Source organism: Parasteatoda tepidariorum, chromosome 10 (genome assembly GCF_982258835.1).
Source record: "Parasteatoda tepidariorum strain Cologne lab strain chromosome 10, Ptep-v5.0, whole genome shotgun sequence".
NCBI classification, from domain to species: Eukaryota; Metazoa; Arthropoda; class Arachnida; order Araneae; family Theridiidae; genus Parasteatoda; species Parasteatoda tepidariorum.
The window spans coordinates 84,979,902-84,996,334 of NC_141764.1; the positions used below are offsets into that span (position 1 = coordinate 84,979,902).

The 16,433-nt window shown below is 30.9% G+C and overlaps 1 protein-coding gene across 1 annotated transcript; it reads left to right on the forward strand.

Moving 5' to 3' along the window:
• The first annotated feature begins 2,202 nt into the window (after nucleotides 1–2,202).
• On the forward strand, nucleotides 2,203–16,225 carry LOC147803061 (sodium-coupled monocarboxylate transporter 1-like). Its single transcript, XM_087152869.1, has 6 exons — nucleotides 2,203–2,239; nucleotides 4,541–4,812; nucleotides 8,163–8,282; nucleotides 9,788–9,945; nucleotides 15,270–15,410; nucleotides 16,051–16,225. Exons 1-6 carry the CDS (start codon nucleotides 2,203–2,205, stop codon nucleotides 16,223–16,225), a joined length of 903 nt encoding a protein of 300 aa, XP_087008995.1.
• The last annotated feature ends 208 nt before the right edge of the window (nucleotides 16,226–16,433 follow it).

Genomic DNA, 16,433 nt, shown 5'->3' on the forward strand with positions numbered 1-16,433 from the left:
AATTGAGTCAGCTGTTCAGTGCTGGTTATGAAAAGAAATAAAATGATAGAAATGTGCCTAAACTAGAATGCAATATCAGATAGTGCAGTTATAATAATTACTAAAAAGGAAGGGGCCGGATAGCCTGGTTGGCAGGGCGTTGGACTCACGTTCGTGAGAATGGGAATTCGAACCCAGCTATTCTGAGACTTACCTTGTAGTAAATGGTCACTAGTGCATGTTAAATTTGTCGAGTTACAAAACCCTTTATGTTCCCATTACAAATTAAATCTCTTGGGGTACTGAATTCGAAATTGCTCGTTCTCTGGTTCAGGTCAAAAATACGACCTATGGATGATAGAGTGGATGTATGAATGGGACCTCTTTCAGTAGTTTTATTACAATGTTTAATAGTACTAGAGCGTAACTATTCAAAATGAAAAAAACCCATTTTCATTTCATTGGAATTCAAAATTTTCTGAACATAAATTTTTTCGATAACCTTCACTCCCTCACTGATATTTTTTGCTATATTTTAATGAACATTTTTACAGTATTGACATCAGATCTTTATTATGGATATAAGACAATAAGTATCATAAAATGTTCGAGTTTTGTACAAAATATGCATTAAAATATACCTACAAAATTTTTAGTTTAGTGGTTACATAATCCTACATAAGGAACTTTATGGAACTTAGCTGAACATAAACGACCATGATGCATAACTTACTACCCTTAATTGCCTTTCGTTTTTATTATTTTTCCAATAGTGCATTTTATTTGCCCTGAATGTGGTATACAGTTTGATGTCCTATCATTTAGAACATTATTTTCTAACTACACACAATCCACGTTGCTATTCAGTACAGACAATTGTGCCGTCCAAATGGCCGCAAGTCATTTTAATGCAACTTCATCATTTTCTCAAAACAAATTTCATATACTTGTTCAAACAACGAATAAGCGAGTGTTAGAAACTGCTAAGTAAGATTTTTCCTGCTTAAGAGAGATTTCATGTTTTTAAGTGTTATTCCAAACTGCTGTCCTTTTCTGACTTCTAAAATTATACTATTTTGGAAATTATCATATGAAAGGATTATTAATTACTTTCTTTGTCGACATTTTCACTGACAACATAAACATTGGGGGGGCATTAAATATGGTGGTAGTGTATATTTTGTTGGAATTGGTTTCGATAAATTGGAAACATTTAAGCTATATGAAGAAAATTTCAGAACAGACAATTTTTATTTTTCATGAACAGAAATTATAATTTAAAATAACATTGAGTAACATCTGTATTATTTTATTTCATAGCCGTCGTTGAACAGCCGACCCAATTTTTGGTTTTACGACTACTAATGTTAAACTTCGTCACCTTGCAATTGTGAAACCAATCTAGAAGACAAGGGAACTCCTGGCTCAAGTATTGGGAAAAATTTTGCCTTCGTGGAGAACTTTTTGATGAAACTAACACACATTTCTGCTACATGGAGAGGGAAACCACGAAAACCTCTCACGGTTAGCCTGACGGCAAGGGGGCTCTAACCCTAATCCTTCTACCACTGAGGAGGATATTTTTGTATCAGTACTGTGGTCAGTACAAGCCGGATACCGAATTCGTATCTACCAGCCACACCCGGGATTCGAGCCCGGTCCACCTCATTGGAAGGCGAAAGCTCTATCCCCTGAGCCATCACGGCTCCAGATTATGTATTAGAAAACTTTTGAAACTAAGTAATCCTATATGAAAATAAATCGTTCTTTCAATCGTAACGAAAATAATTTAAAGATTCTCTAATACGCAATGCAATAGACAAGGACTATTTACAAATGTAATTCCATTGATGCCTTGCCTCAGAAACAATTTATTCAACTCCAATTTAGTTTTTACTAGATTACGGACAATCAAGTTTTTTAAAGTATTGTCCAGGGATTTTTTTTGACGTCTCAGTTTTTGATATTCTTAAAACTTTTATAATTTCGTAAATTCCATTAAAAAAAATTCAAAATTAGCCATATTAATAAACCTATGCCACAGACAGAGAGACCAATTAATACAGTTTTGTGCTGCGGTTAAGTTCTACAGTTCAGGGGTAAAATTGAAAGATTTTGGGAAATACAATCATAAACCACACTTTCAAATCGTTTAGAAGAGGGTTTTAGCAAAAAAAAACTATGTCAATGTATTAAAATTAAATGCTTCCGTGTAATACGCAGATGTCTCGTAGAAATTCTGAAAAGAATGAAGAGAAGAGTACTAATCTGAATACCTTTCTGAGAAGAATACTGAGGAAAAGCTCCTTGCAGAGATGTCATGTTTCAGTATAAATTGCGACATGTTACAAAATAATGATGAGCTACATTGTTAAGTTATTTAGGAGAATTTTTTCGGTTAAGGGAAACAGCGACTATGTTTCAGTTAATGATATGATTTTATGCATAGTGCAGCTATCTAGTGGAAATAAGGAAAACGTGTAAGGTACAAATCTTTTTAAAAAGTACTGAAGAGCGATTTGATGCAAAAACATCAATTTTAAATGTGTGCTGTTGCTTATCATTATATTGATTTTCAACTGTTTATGTATCTCATATACAAAAGCAATAGTACTTTTTTGTAAAAAAAAAAATCATGCTTTCTTCCATAATTTTTTCTGTAATGTTCTTCTGCAAGTAAACTTTTTTTAGAAAATTCCGAATTTCATTTAGCCTTACTTATTCTTTTTCAGACATGTTTTTGTTTAGTTTGAAATAGGCTTTCTGTGGTACAGCGTTATGGGATATATACTTACTTTAGCACGCATTTTCCCAGAGATTATCATAACGGGTAAACGCATGAATGAGTTTAATAAACCCTAAAGTTCACTATTAAAAATTTAGAATTCAATCAACTTTATTACTAAAGTGATGAAAATATATTCAAACTCTAATACATGTAGTACGACATAAATTTTTAAGGAATTATTTTAATTGAAGAAATGGCTGTGGGAACGAATTGAATTTCAGTCCATTTGAAAACTTGGCATCTTTGAACAATGAATCAGAATTTTATATAAATCTAAATTACGTATAGTAAGATTTATAATGCATAAATTACATTTAATAAATTATATAAATATATAGCTCGACACTTAAATAAATTTACTTTTAAAATTATCATCGAAACGTTTTATATGGGATAACGGCTAAGAACTCTTGATGGCCAGTCCAAAATGGGAATTATAATGAGCAGCAAAAATTCTTCCGTAGGTTTACTTGGTCTATTCTACACGAAAAAGCATTTTGGTGCATTGTCGCCACCATTTTTTGGTGTTAAGGTAAACTAAATACATTTCTAAGCACAGAACAGTTATTTTTCAAAAATTATATATATTTAACAAAATAGCAATTGTTTAAAGAAATTAGTAAAAATATATTATTCAAAATGTCTCTTTTTTTTAAACGAAAGGCTTTGCAATAAAGCTGTAAATTGATTCCAACGCGTATAAAAATATGTACTGTCAATAAACAAGTAAAGAAAAAATTAATTAATAAGTAAAACTATAGCACCGAAACAGTAAATATGAGAACACGCTTTAAAAATTTTTGTTTATCACAACACCTAAAATGGTAGCAACCATACATGGGCACGTTACTTTTAAATTAATTAGAGTATCAACTTTTCATAGACAAATCTTTCCATAGGGTCTTTATTTGATTTCTAGAAAGCACAGTGTTAAATTGTTTGTACTCTTGGTTGCATATTTACCAAACAATCTTGCATGACAAACTAGCAACGGAACCAAAATTCAAGAAACCAAATATAAAGTTCTCTTACTCTATCACTCATCACTTACTCTAAATCTTCTCTATTTATCACTCATGGAAAATTTACAAAAGAATTTTCAGTTCATGGAGAGAAAAAATTATATTTCTTTTCTAATAAAAAAATAAATAAAAATAAATAAAATATAAATGTAAAGTATTTAAAAATACATCAGGCATGTAGTAATTTCATTTATCCTTGGCATGAATCAATTGTAACTAGGAATTCAAAACAGACTTGTGGTCAAAATGACCACTTTCATTTTGTGCTTTTATGTCAAATTCTTTAATTACGAATACGAATTTCATATGCTAAAAAAGAATTAGACAAAAAAATTAAAAATTAGCATAATTTTGTATAACTAAATTTAATAATTTAATGCCTACAAATTTAAGCACAAGAAATGGGCAAAATACTTGGGCAGAGACAAAAAATAAATCCAGAAGCCTGGAATTAATTGACACTATTTTTCAATTCACAGTCATTTCAGAGTTAAATCTTCTAATTATCCTTGCCTTCATTAGTTGTGCAATCATCTCTAATTTATAGCTTTTCATGTTTATTACATTTCTCTGCGGCGAATTCTTTATTTATTGTCCATTATTTAATACTTTACTATTTACTTCGTTCCAAAAAACAAGGCACACATTTTTAATCACATGCCTTCATGAAATTCTACAAATATGTTCGACAGAAAATACCTAGGAATAACAGATTACATTGTAATTTGTTCTTCACTCTTAATATCTATAGGTATTGGAATAGCTTCGAGATTATTATCCGGTGAACAAAAAACCACAAAAGAATATATATTGGCTGGAAAGAAGATGAGTAGGCTTCCTGTCATATTGTCTATTCTTGTAACTTTCGTATCACCCACAACAATGCTTGCTGTACCAGCAGAGATTTACAAATATGGAATAGGCTTCATAACGCTTCCCTTTGGTCTTTCAATTGGAGTACTTCTAGCATCTTGGGTATTTATACCAGTGTATTTTCAATGTGGCGTTTCGACCATCTATGAGGTAAATACATAGCTTTTTCCTTATTACTTACACATAAAGAGTGACGAAAGAATATTATATATATATATATATATATATATATATATATATATATATATATATATATATATATATATATATATATATATATATATATATATATATATATATATATATATATATATATATATATATATATATATATATATATATATATAGAATATCATAGATAAAGTATAAAACCAAGTACTTTCATCTGCCACTAAATTTTAAATCATTTTAAGCTAGATATTGATTTAAGCAAGCATTATAACATTTTATTCCATAATATAACCGTCGTTGAACAGCAGTACTAATTTTATGGATTTACGACTACTAATGTTCAAATCCGTAACCATGTAATTTTGAACCTAATCCAGAAGACAAGGGAACTCCTGCGAGAAATTTGCCTTCGTGGAGGACTTTTTGAGGGAGCTAACCCGCATTTGCGTTACATGGAGAGGAAGACCACGAGAACCTCCCATGGTTATCCTGACGGCAAGGGGACTCTAACCCTTGATCGGTCTACCACGGAGGATATTTTACGTCAAGCCGGATGTGGAATTCGTTTCGACTGGGATTCGAACCTGGTTTGCCTCATTAGAAGGCGAACGCTCTATCCCCTGAGCCATTGCGGCTCAAGCATTAGAACATTGTTTGAAAGTTCGCTTTGTTATTGTTTTGAGTCATTTGATCTTTTTACCAGGTTTTTTTCATCTCTCTGTTTTATTTAAACTTCCGGCCAGGATAGCCTGGTTGGCAGGGTGGTAGACTCACGCTCGTGAGAGCGGGAGTTCGAATCCAGCCGGCCAAAAAGTTTCCGTTTAGTAAATGGAGACGTGTGCAGGTTAACATATAAATTACGCTTATAAAGCATTCCTTATTCTAATCAAAACAAAACTAAATTGAAAATTTTGTAAAGAAAGTTTATATGTTTGCTTTTATTTAAAAAAGTAAAATATCAACACTGTTAGAGTTTTCCTTCAAAGAATATGGTGAAGTGAAGTAACCGTCAGTTCCTCCAATTTAATCGCAAAGTTTACGGTAATTTTTTTTAAACCTTTACGGTTTTGATACCGTTTACAAGTATGGTTATAAGACCATGAACACTAAACTGTTCGATTTTTTTTTTTACCATTTAGAATCAGAATGGCTTCAAAGTCATAAAAAGAAATTTAACTGGAAATTGGAGCTAGGTTTTTAGTTAAGTAATGGGGATTAGAGAATGCAAGATACTGGAAACTCTTCATGTGAAGGGAATTGAGCAAATGTTATGTATGTCAACGCTGGGACTTGAACCCCGGTTCTGTCAGTCATGAGACTAACAGATTTATCCTCTCGGCTATACTACGTACCCAGCAGCTATATTAGGTGGGCTTAGTTGGTGTGATAAAATTCTTGTTATCTAACTCTATTAGGTAAAAGAAGTTAATAAGACGTTATTCTCACAGTTAACAGTTTGAAAACCATCTTATTTATGGTTATTTGACAGTTTTGTTTAAATTTGGTGCAATAACAGTTAAATAAATTTTTATTTAACCATTTTTTTTTCCGAAAAATTGCTATCAGTGAATAATTGATACTACTAGCTTTGAGCTATCGATAAAATATTATTCAAAATACTCAAAAGCAAAAGAGTAAAACCTAGAAATAGACAAGAATAATACATAATACCAATAGGGTAATCAGAGTTGCAGAACCTGTATTTAACTAAAATTACTTTTTGTGATGACATTACTACCTATTTAAAAAACTTTAACTAAATACAACAAAATATGGTAACTTAGTACCATGCATATAGTGAATTTTTGCCCCTCACGTGTCTTGTAAAGTTAAATGACACTAAAGTTTAAATTATTTATTGTTCTTGTTTCATGATAAACTTTTGAAATGGGAAACGAGGAATTAAAATGACATTTTTAAAATTATCGAATACTTCGTAATTTTAAAATTGTTGTTCGAATTCAACAGAAATAAAACTGTGTTAAGAGAATACTTCATGTATCCTGATTAAGAAAAAAAAATAGTTTCTAACAATAGTAGTAAAAACTTCGTTTGAAGTCAACTATAATAAGTTCAAACGTTATTAGTTTTTAACAAACAAATATACTTAATGTGTTAAAGAAATCAAATTAATTAATAAGAGTACTTCATATTTCCTGATTATGAAAAAAAATGGTTTATAGTAATAGTAGTAAAAACTCAGTTTGAAGCAAACTATAATAAGTTCAAACGTTATTAGTTTTAACAAACAAATATGCTTAATGCGTTAAAGAAATAAAATTACTTAATTAAGAGTACTTCATATTTCATAATTATGAAAAAAAATGGTGTTTAACAATAGTAGTAAAAACTCCGTTTGAAACAAACTATAATAAGTTCAAACGTTGTTAGTTTTTAGCAAACAATTATACTTAAAAGAAAATTTAATTAAATTAAAAGTTTACTGCACTTGCATTAGGTCGAGAGCTGCTGCATTTTGTTTGCTATCTCTTCACACACAAGTTTTTCATTGTTGCCATTTAAGTAAAGGTAACTTTACCTTCCATCAATACTCGTGTTTCAGTTATTGTTTCAGGAATAAAATTTTCGTCAGTTCCTCATCCAACTCTAACGCCGTTGACTACGCTCCCACCACCAAAATTTAGTACTGAAGATTTGAGGAAATAAAATTTGTTTTTCAATTTTTTATATTTAAATAATTAATACTAATAAAGAACAAACTCAGATGTCCAAAATGGCTTGATATCATTTTCAGTTCATAGTCTTTCCCAGGAAATTACCTCACTAATCACTATGGCCTGTAGTTGTGCAGTATTTCTTTTAATTTATTTAGGCCTCCTACATTAGCTACATTTTCTAAGCTGGGTTTTTTGTCTATTTTCTTCTGCTAATTACTACTTTATTGTTTTGTGATTTCTCTTTCATTTTACTTGAAATTTGCTTTTTGTCAGAAACAAGTGATTGTTATTGATACCATGCTGCAATTTTGCATTCTCATCACTTAAATAAATGGTAAAATAAGAAAAAGAAAAGGTAGGTTAAACCACCCGTGTTTTTCGAACTTCTGATTAACATTTAAGTCCATGGGAAACACTTTAAGATACATGTTTTTTGAAAACAATATATTTTTTTACCTTCGAAATTTATTTATTTTATAATTATTTTATTACATTTTCAGTTCCTAGAGATGCGTTTTGGAAAGATAATTAGGTTCATTATCTCAACTCTGTTCCTTGTGCAAATGGTAATTTAAAAAAATCAACATTTATTTATAGTTTGCATAAGTACATTGTTCATGTTTATTTAAATCATACTGAATTTTGTTCTAGATGTTTTATATGGTTACTTGTCTGTATGGATCTGTATTAGCCTTGAGCGCAGTCACTGATATATCTCTTGAAATTTCCATGATATCATTGGGGATCATTTGCACAATATATTGTTCTATAGTAAGTTTAAGTATATCTATTTTACATATCAAAAATTTTAAAATTTAGGCATTTTGGAATTTATTTCATGCAAATATATTTATAGAGTCTCTATGTAAATGATGAAAAAATAATGAAAAGTTACAAAATTTAAATGTTAAGTACTAGATAAAAACTGCGTAAGCTTTCTTTACAAAACAAAAGAGATCTATGAAGGTTTGGTTATAGTAGAGAAAAAAATATACATCATAAGCATAGTTTTAAGATATTAAAATATTTTGTTTTTACTTTTATATCTTATTTTATTAATTTGAAAGAGAACAAATCTATGTAAATTTCAGCTTGTTAGCAGCATTTAAACAAGTGTGCTATTTGTGAAAAAAATAAAACAATTAAGATTTTTTATGTCCCTTGATCCTTTGACATTATTTTTATTTTTTCAAATGCTTTTTCAATATATGAATAATTACTTCTGTTACTATAAATGAATGGCTGAAAATAGAAACAAATTCCTGAAAATAAAGAAAAATGGCTGAAAACAAAGAATACATTATTAACATTAAGAGGTGAAAGAATGAAACCACTTTATTGACGAGATTTGTTATTTGACGAGATTTGTTATTTACCCAAAATATGGTTACCCGCCCACTTTTTCTCAATTGTTTTATATCCATGACCTTAAAATGTACATTTATTTTGTTGAATTATTCATTGTTATGTATTTTAATACTAGCACTAAATATTAGCGCTAAATATGAGCACTTAATATTAGCATTGAATAATCAGTGTATACAATATTAGCAGTTATTAATTAGAGTATCAGAACTAATTAACCCCTTCCTTCTCGCTCCCGTGAAAATGACGGAGTGAGGTTTCGCCCTCTATTTCTCGCTCCCGTGATATTTCTGGGCTTCAGTGCTCATTAGTAACGTGCCAATAAGAATAAAACTAATTCAGTTCTTTTGCCCGGAAAACATTCTATTTCTCATTTTACACACCAGCTGGCAGTACCAGGATATTTTTAAGGTAATTGTAGATAGTTAGTTTATTCTAAACTAGATGACAGCACTAATCAAATACGTCTATTTGTGATAGGATAAGAAAAATAGGCACTTTTATGACCGTTTTCTTGAAAATTAACCGATTGGTAAGGGGTTAATGAATGTGACGATTGAATTCTTCTAAGAAGGTATTCATAGTAACATTCTATAGACATTCAAGTTGTTTTTTGCTCGTAAAGTTAAGCTGCTGTTTAAAAATAATTGATAAAAGTAAGTCTTCTTCATTTATATAAATGTTGCGTTTTTTCCAAATAATACTCACTTTTAATTAATAGTTTAATTTTTGTTTTCTTCACGTACTTTTAAGTTTTCAAACTTGCTCTCTTTTAAGTAATGGTCAATAGATAGAATTTAAATGAATTCTATACATTATCATGTTAATATGTTAATAGGAAGAAAGGTTTTAAAATAGCTTCCTCGAGTCATTCCTATGTGTCATTTAGAAACGTTCTGAAACATTTCTAGGGAGGATTAAAAGCTGTTCTTTGGACAGATGTTTTCCAAGCCATACTTATATTAACATGCACCGCAGCTTTATACATAGCTGGCATTAAAGATGCAGGAGGAGTAACTAACATTTATCAACGAGCAGGAGAAGGGAATCGATTAGATGATTTTTTTGAGTAAGTATTCTCATTTTTAAGTGTACACAAGAATTAGAGTACATATACGCACAGTTATCTCAGAAATCTGTTCGGTTATTTTAAATGTATCTAATATGGTGCGTATAATTACTTTAACCCACTTCCGGCCAAAAGTGAGTAAACGCACCATTTCAGTGAGCATTTTTTATTAAAACTGCGGCTTATATTTGTTATTTTATTTTATTTTTCTACTATTGTCAAGGATTCTGATTTCAATTGAATTATACTATTTTGGTAATTTTGAACTACGTAATGTTAAGTAATTTTTAAACTACGCTTGTTTTTTTCTTTAATTTGAAATAATTGTAGACAGATTTCAATATTTAAAAACTTATAATTATTAAATTTGAATTTAGTTTTACGTTTATCATATGTATGTGGCAAATGCTTGTGATATAAATGTATTGAAATGATATGCATGTGACAAATTCGAATATTTGAAAATCTTTTAATTATTCCATTTGGGATTAGTCATTCGTTTACCATATGTATGTGACAAAAATATGTGATATCACTGCAATGATGTGTATATGACAAATTTGAATATTTGAAAATGTATAATTATTCCTTTTGCGATTTATTATATGTTTTCATTATGAATAAAAGTTACAAGATCTTTAAATAAATCGAACAAATGTTACAATTTTCAAATAACTGATTCGTCCTTTTATTGGGCTGATGGCACATATGCAGAGCATTATATATTTAAAAAAAAATACAATTTTTCAGGCACGAAAGTTTTTTAATGGGTCTTAATGAATGTAATTTAAGCATATTTCAATGAAAATAATACCACAGTCATAAAATTTATAAGACTTCTATCTTTTATCTAAAATGGATAAAACGCAAATCACTATTGATAGTAATGTTTGATTTTACGATTTTATTGCTCTTTTTATAAAATTGAAATAAAGTGCACTTTATAATTTTAAAATATAATTCGAATGATAGTTTTAGATAATGGGTCTTCACATGTACAAAACTTCGCGTGGACATAACTTCACATGGACAAAATTTCGCGGACAAACATCGCATGGACAAAACTTCGATCGGGAAAATACAGAAATTATTAAACATTAAATTATAATTAATTTATGCATTAATTTTAAAAGAAAATATTTCATATAATTTAAGTTCATAATTAACTTTATTTTAATAAGAATAAACATATTAAATTAAATAATTTTTTATATTTTATTATTTTAATTAAAACAATAGAATAAAAATGATTAATATTAATTTAGAAATGTAGTCAATGCTCGGAAGCTTTTAATTCCTAATTATTCTGATTTTTGAAAACATTTAATTATTTATTGTAGTTTTTTTTTTAAAATTTTAATTTAAAATCTAGAATAAAAAACGCTTAATGTAAATTTAGAAAATTTAATGTTTGAAAGCGTTAAATTATAATAACTAATAATTCTAAAAACTACACTGGTTATCATAAATTAAGGAAAATTCACAAAAATCGCGATAACTCAAGAAATTACACATGGAATTTTATGAAACTTACCCACAATATACAACACATAGTAAGGTATTAAACAACATAAAAAGAAATTATCAGACATTAATAGTAGTATAGAAATTAGCACATGTATAAAATAAACAAATTGGAAGTATTGGTTTGCAATAGAAAAAGTACCTTTAATATGGAATATGATTGCCTCTAGAAGCAATACAGCACAAACAGCGATGTGTGATGCTTTCAATTATGCGGTCTATCAGTTCAATAGGAAGTGAGAGCCATTGCTCTTGTAAAGCAGTTGCAAGCGTGGCAAGGGTCTGAGGGGGCGGATTGATGGCAGATACACGCCTCCCTAGAGCATCCCAAACGTGCTCGATAGGATTCAAGTCCGGGGATCGAGCTGGCCACTCCATGCGAGTAATTGTTTCCTGTTGAAGATAATCATCAACAATGCGAGCTCTGTGTGGTCTTGCATTATCGTCCTGTAACAGGAAGCAATCACCAATTGCCCCGGCATATGGGCGCACATAAGCATCAAGGATGTTGTCTCGATAAACCTGAGCATTCACGGTTCCCCTTGGAAAGACATGGAGGTATGTGCGCCCTCCTAAGGATATGCCTCCCCAAACACAGACACTGCCTCTTCCGTATGCATCTCTTTCACGGATGTTTGATGGATGATAACGGGTCCCAGGTTCTCTCCATATCAAATAACGTCTACTGTCACTTTCTAGACTAAACCTGAACTCATCCGTAAAGAGAACAGGCCTCCATTGATCTGACGTCCAGTGGACATGTTGTCGGGCCCACTGCAAACGGTCTCTCCTATGGCGTGATGTGAGCGGTACGCAAATGGCTGGTCGTCTCGCATACAGACCACCTTCGTGGAGCCTTCTGCGCACAGTTGACGTTGACACCAACCTTCCGGTGGCTGCAGCAAGAGAGGATCTAAGATGTGTCGGAGTAGCGGTTCTATTCCTGCGTGCACTTAATGTCAAATATCGGTCATCGGCACTGGTCGTAACAGTTGGCCGTCCTTGACTGAACCTCCTAGATGCCGAATCTGTGGTTTGAAATTGCCTCCAAAGTCTATGAACCACAGATGGACTCACATTTAGCCATCTGGCCACTTCTGATTGACTCTGCCCTGCCTCTAGTCTCCCGATGGCTCTCCATCGTAGTTCTTCAGGCAAATGATGCCTAGAGGTCATTATTACGAATTGGCTATCTCAGATTTTCAATGTCGCAATCACAGTAAAATTTGTGTGCTTTCTCTCAAACTTGGACTTTTATGCTCCAGGCAGATGACGTAAGCCGAGTGCAGCGCCACTAATTTGCATATTGCAATTTTACTCAGCTACTCTTAGTGGACAACATATGCAAATTTTGCACGGTTTGGCTTACTTTTGAAAGAGTTATCGCTATTTTTGTGATTTTTCCTTAATTTATGATAACCAGTGTAGTTTAATTTTAATGAAATAAGAATATTAAATTGCATTTTTTTAAATATTTTATTACTTCAATTATTAATAAGAATTATATAATGATTTTAATAAGCAACTGAAATTTGAATTATATTTTTATACACATTTTAAATTTGCATTGTGAAGTAAGTTTTGATTTTAATTTGACTGCATTTCCATATTTATTTAATTTTTTAAATAATTTTTTGTAAATTTGATATAATTTGTTAGTTTTTCTGCATCTTGGGATGAAATTAACCAAAAATACAATTTGTACAAGATGACAACAATGTTTACGAATTTTAAAAGGATAATATAACCTACAGTTAAGCATTCCTGTGATTTCGTTTTATTCATTAGGTTATAATGTGCGCTGAGTTATTCGTTGCGTTATGAGTCCGGGGAAGTGAGAGGAGTGTTTTTTAGAAAAATTTGAATTAGCATGAAGAGAAATAATTAGCTCGCAACCTAGGTTACAATGATGTAAATTAATTAAATATGCTTATATGACACTACCATCTTAGGGGGCGTCAGAAGTTTATAAAACATTTATGCTACTTACAGAAAGAAAAAAAAACTATTTCAAATATCGAGTGCACTTTAAAATTAATTATTTCGTTTATTAAATAACTAATACATATATAATATTTCATACAGTAAATGTTATTGAAGCAATTGGTTACTTGAACTTCAATGAGAAGAAGACTATGTATACCCACACATGTGAACTATGAATTCAGCACCGGCTGATCGTATATAAGCACAAAATGGCATGTTAATGTCAAGCTAAGCACAAAATGGCATGTGTAATTCTTCACAAAAGTCAGAATGTTAATTAATGTGAAGTTAATTATATACAATACCCTATCACCATTTGCCGTAATTATTGAAATATAATTCTTCCTCGTCTACGTTTTTTACTTAACTTAGATTTATTATTTATGTATTTTATAGTAACCGTGATATATTTTCGTTTTGTGTGCGTGGCAACTTCAATTTATAATTAGTTCGTTTATATTCTAAAGGGTAAAAAGTCTGTCTTTGTGTCATAAATTACACAAAGTAATTTGTGTAAGTAAGAAATATATAGTAAAAGAATTGAGATCTTTGTAAAATAATCTTTGTGTAAAAATATAGAATGTATCATTTAAGAGAATTGATGCTTGATGGGCTTGGCTTACTCGATATAGAATGGAAAGAACAGTTCTTAACATAAAAAAATGCCCCGTTTCAACTACCAATCAGGATAGAGATACCCACACTACGTCACTTGCAAGTATCCCATTATAATTTAGCAATTTATCGATGTTGTTGTTGTTGTTAATTTACGTCGCACTAGAGCTGCACAATGGACTGTTGGCGACGGCCTGGGAAACATCCCGGAGGATGATCCGAAGACACGACATAGCAATTTTGATCCTCTCCGGAGGGGATGGCACCCCCGCTTCGTTAGCCCGACGATCTGCGATTTATCGAGAAAAGGTTACTATCCAATTAAAGAGAAGGCAACACTTGGCTTGCTGTCTTAAAAAAATTTTACACCAAAAGTTATTAACAAATAGTTTACATTAACAATTAAAAGTAAATTGAAATCTAACAAAGTATTATAATATTTTTTCATTCATTGTGAACGAAATGTAACAATATTTTTAGAATTTTAAAATACCACTTATAAATTCGAAGCAGTATTTAGTTGCCTTTTCAAAGCATAGTATTTTTTTCTTGTTATAATGTAACAATTTGGCTTGTTCATCCTTACATCGATATCTATATCACTAAAAAAAGCTTTTGAGACAAGCTGATTAAAAATTTATAGATAGTTTTTTTAAAGAAAATATTACAGATTAAAAGTTCAAAATAACAAAAGCCCACTGCATATCTCTCATTGTTTTATGAACATCAGATTTCAGTGCATGTTTCTGAAAACGCTGTTTGTAGACAGATTATCGTGATCAAATTTATTAACAGGAAAAATGTCCATCATTGAACAATTTTTAACATAACGATAAGTGTTTATTATTTGTGTTGTTTCACTAGACAATTCTTTCGTTCTAAAAAATTCTTTCTAGCTACACCCCTGCCTGCTGAGTTCTACTTTGATGAAGTTTTAAATCAGCGTTGTTTTATAGTCGCAAAGTTATGGATCGGAGAAGTTTTGGTCGCGAAGTTTTGTTCACCAAATATTTGGCATCGAAGTTTTCCCCCGATTTATAGTTTTATTTATAGACATTTTACAAGTATTGTCAAATTATTTCTGAATGTTTTCTTCTAATACATCATATTAAATTGCCTGATTTTAAATATGATTTCTTTTGAATGTAATTGTAAATTTCAATTAAGAATTAACTTAATAAAAAATCGCTCTTTTTTAGTCTCCGGCTGGACTTGACGAAACGCTTAAGTGTTTGGGGTTCATTCTGCCGTGGACTTATGTTTGGACTCTGCTATTATGGAACCAATCAAGTAGAAGTGCAAAGAGTTCTAAGTTTAAGTACCGTTGCTCGTGCCAAATCGTGAGTTTTAAATACATTACTATTTATTAAGTGTCACTCAATACATCTGGTATTAGTATTTAGATTTGTTCATACAAAGCAAAAAAGTTCCGGTCAAGTTTTTATGATGGCGATGATAAGGAGGCAAAGATGATTAGCATTACATCAAAGATACATTACATTACGATACAATTAATTTAGGATGCATACACATACCAGTTTATGAAACAAAACTAGTTTGTAACTCTCACACACGCACACATAGACGAGAGAATTTTGCTTAATTGACATAACACTAATAGAAGCGGGTGGAAATTAAATACAGAAAAACTATTGAATAGTTTACATATATATATAAATTAAGATAAAATTAAAAGTTTAAAGCATGGTAGTAGGTAAAATGTAGACAAAACTTTTTGAACTTATTTCATGAGTTCTATTTACTTGCAGCTTATGCGCAGTAAATAAAACTTATTGTTTTTCTTAGTTTTCTTAGTTTTTGTTTTTCTTTTTGTCCTTTTTGTATTGATCTATTATGCTATATATATATATTATAAAATATTAAAAATATACATACATTACGTAAAATAGAAATGTCTTTGCCCTCTTAGGGATTTTGGAAATGTTTTTATGCAGAACATTAACTGTGCTTTCGACATAGCAACAAACAACACCAAGCTTTGTTCCTCTGCAGGGGGGATAGCTCCTTCGCTTTGGTAGCCCAAGAACTTGAGCGCGAAGACGATCACTTTACGAAGAGTCAAACAGTGAACAGTTACCAGTACATCGCACCCCATCACCCACCCGCTAACTGGCAGCAGTCAAGTAATGCTTGATTTCGCTGTTCTACTGAGAATCGTGTCTAGTGGGAACCGTTCACTGTGGGACTCAACATTTTATAGATCCTAAGATGCGTTTATAAATAGAGTCAGAGTATATTCAGCGCAACTAAAATAGGCATGCAAGGTACAACAAATGGTTGAAAAATATACCATACTTATATGTTTCTTTATTCATTTATTGCTTCCTTTTTCAAAGTCCTAT

Coding starts and splice junctions, on each gene's coding strand:
- LOC147803061 (XM_087152869.1), top strand. CDS start 2,203: ATGTCTCGTAGAAATTCTGAAAAGAATGAAGAGAAGA. Junction 2,240..4,540: donor TGAAAAGAATGAAGAGAAGA/GTACTAATCTGA, acceptor TAATATCTATAG/GTATTGGAATAGCTTCGAGA. Junction 9,946..15,269: donor CGATTAGATGATTTTTTTGA/GTAAGTATTCTC, acceptor GCTCTTTTTTAG/TCTCCGGCTGGACTTGACGA.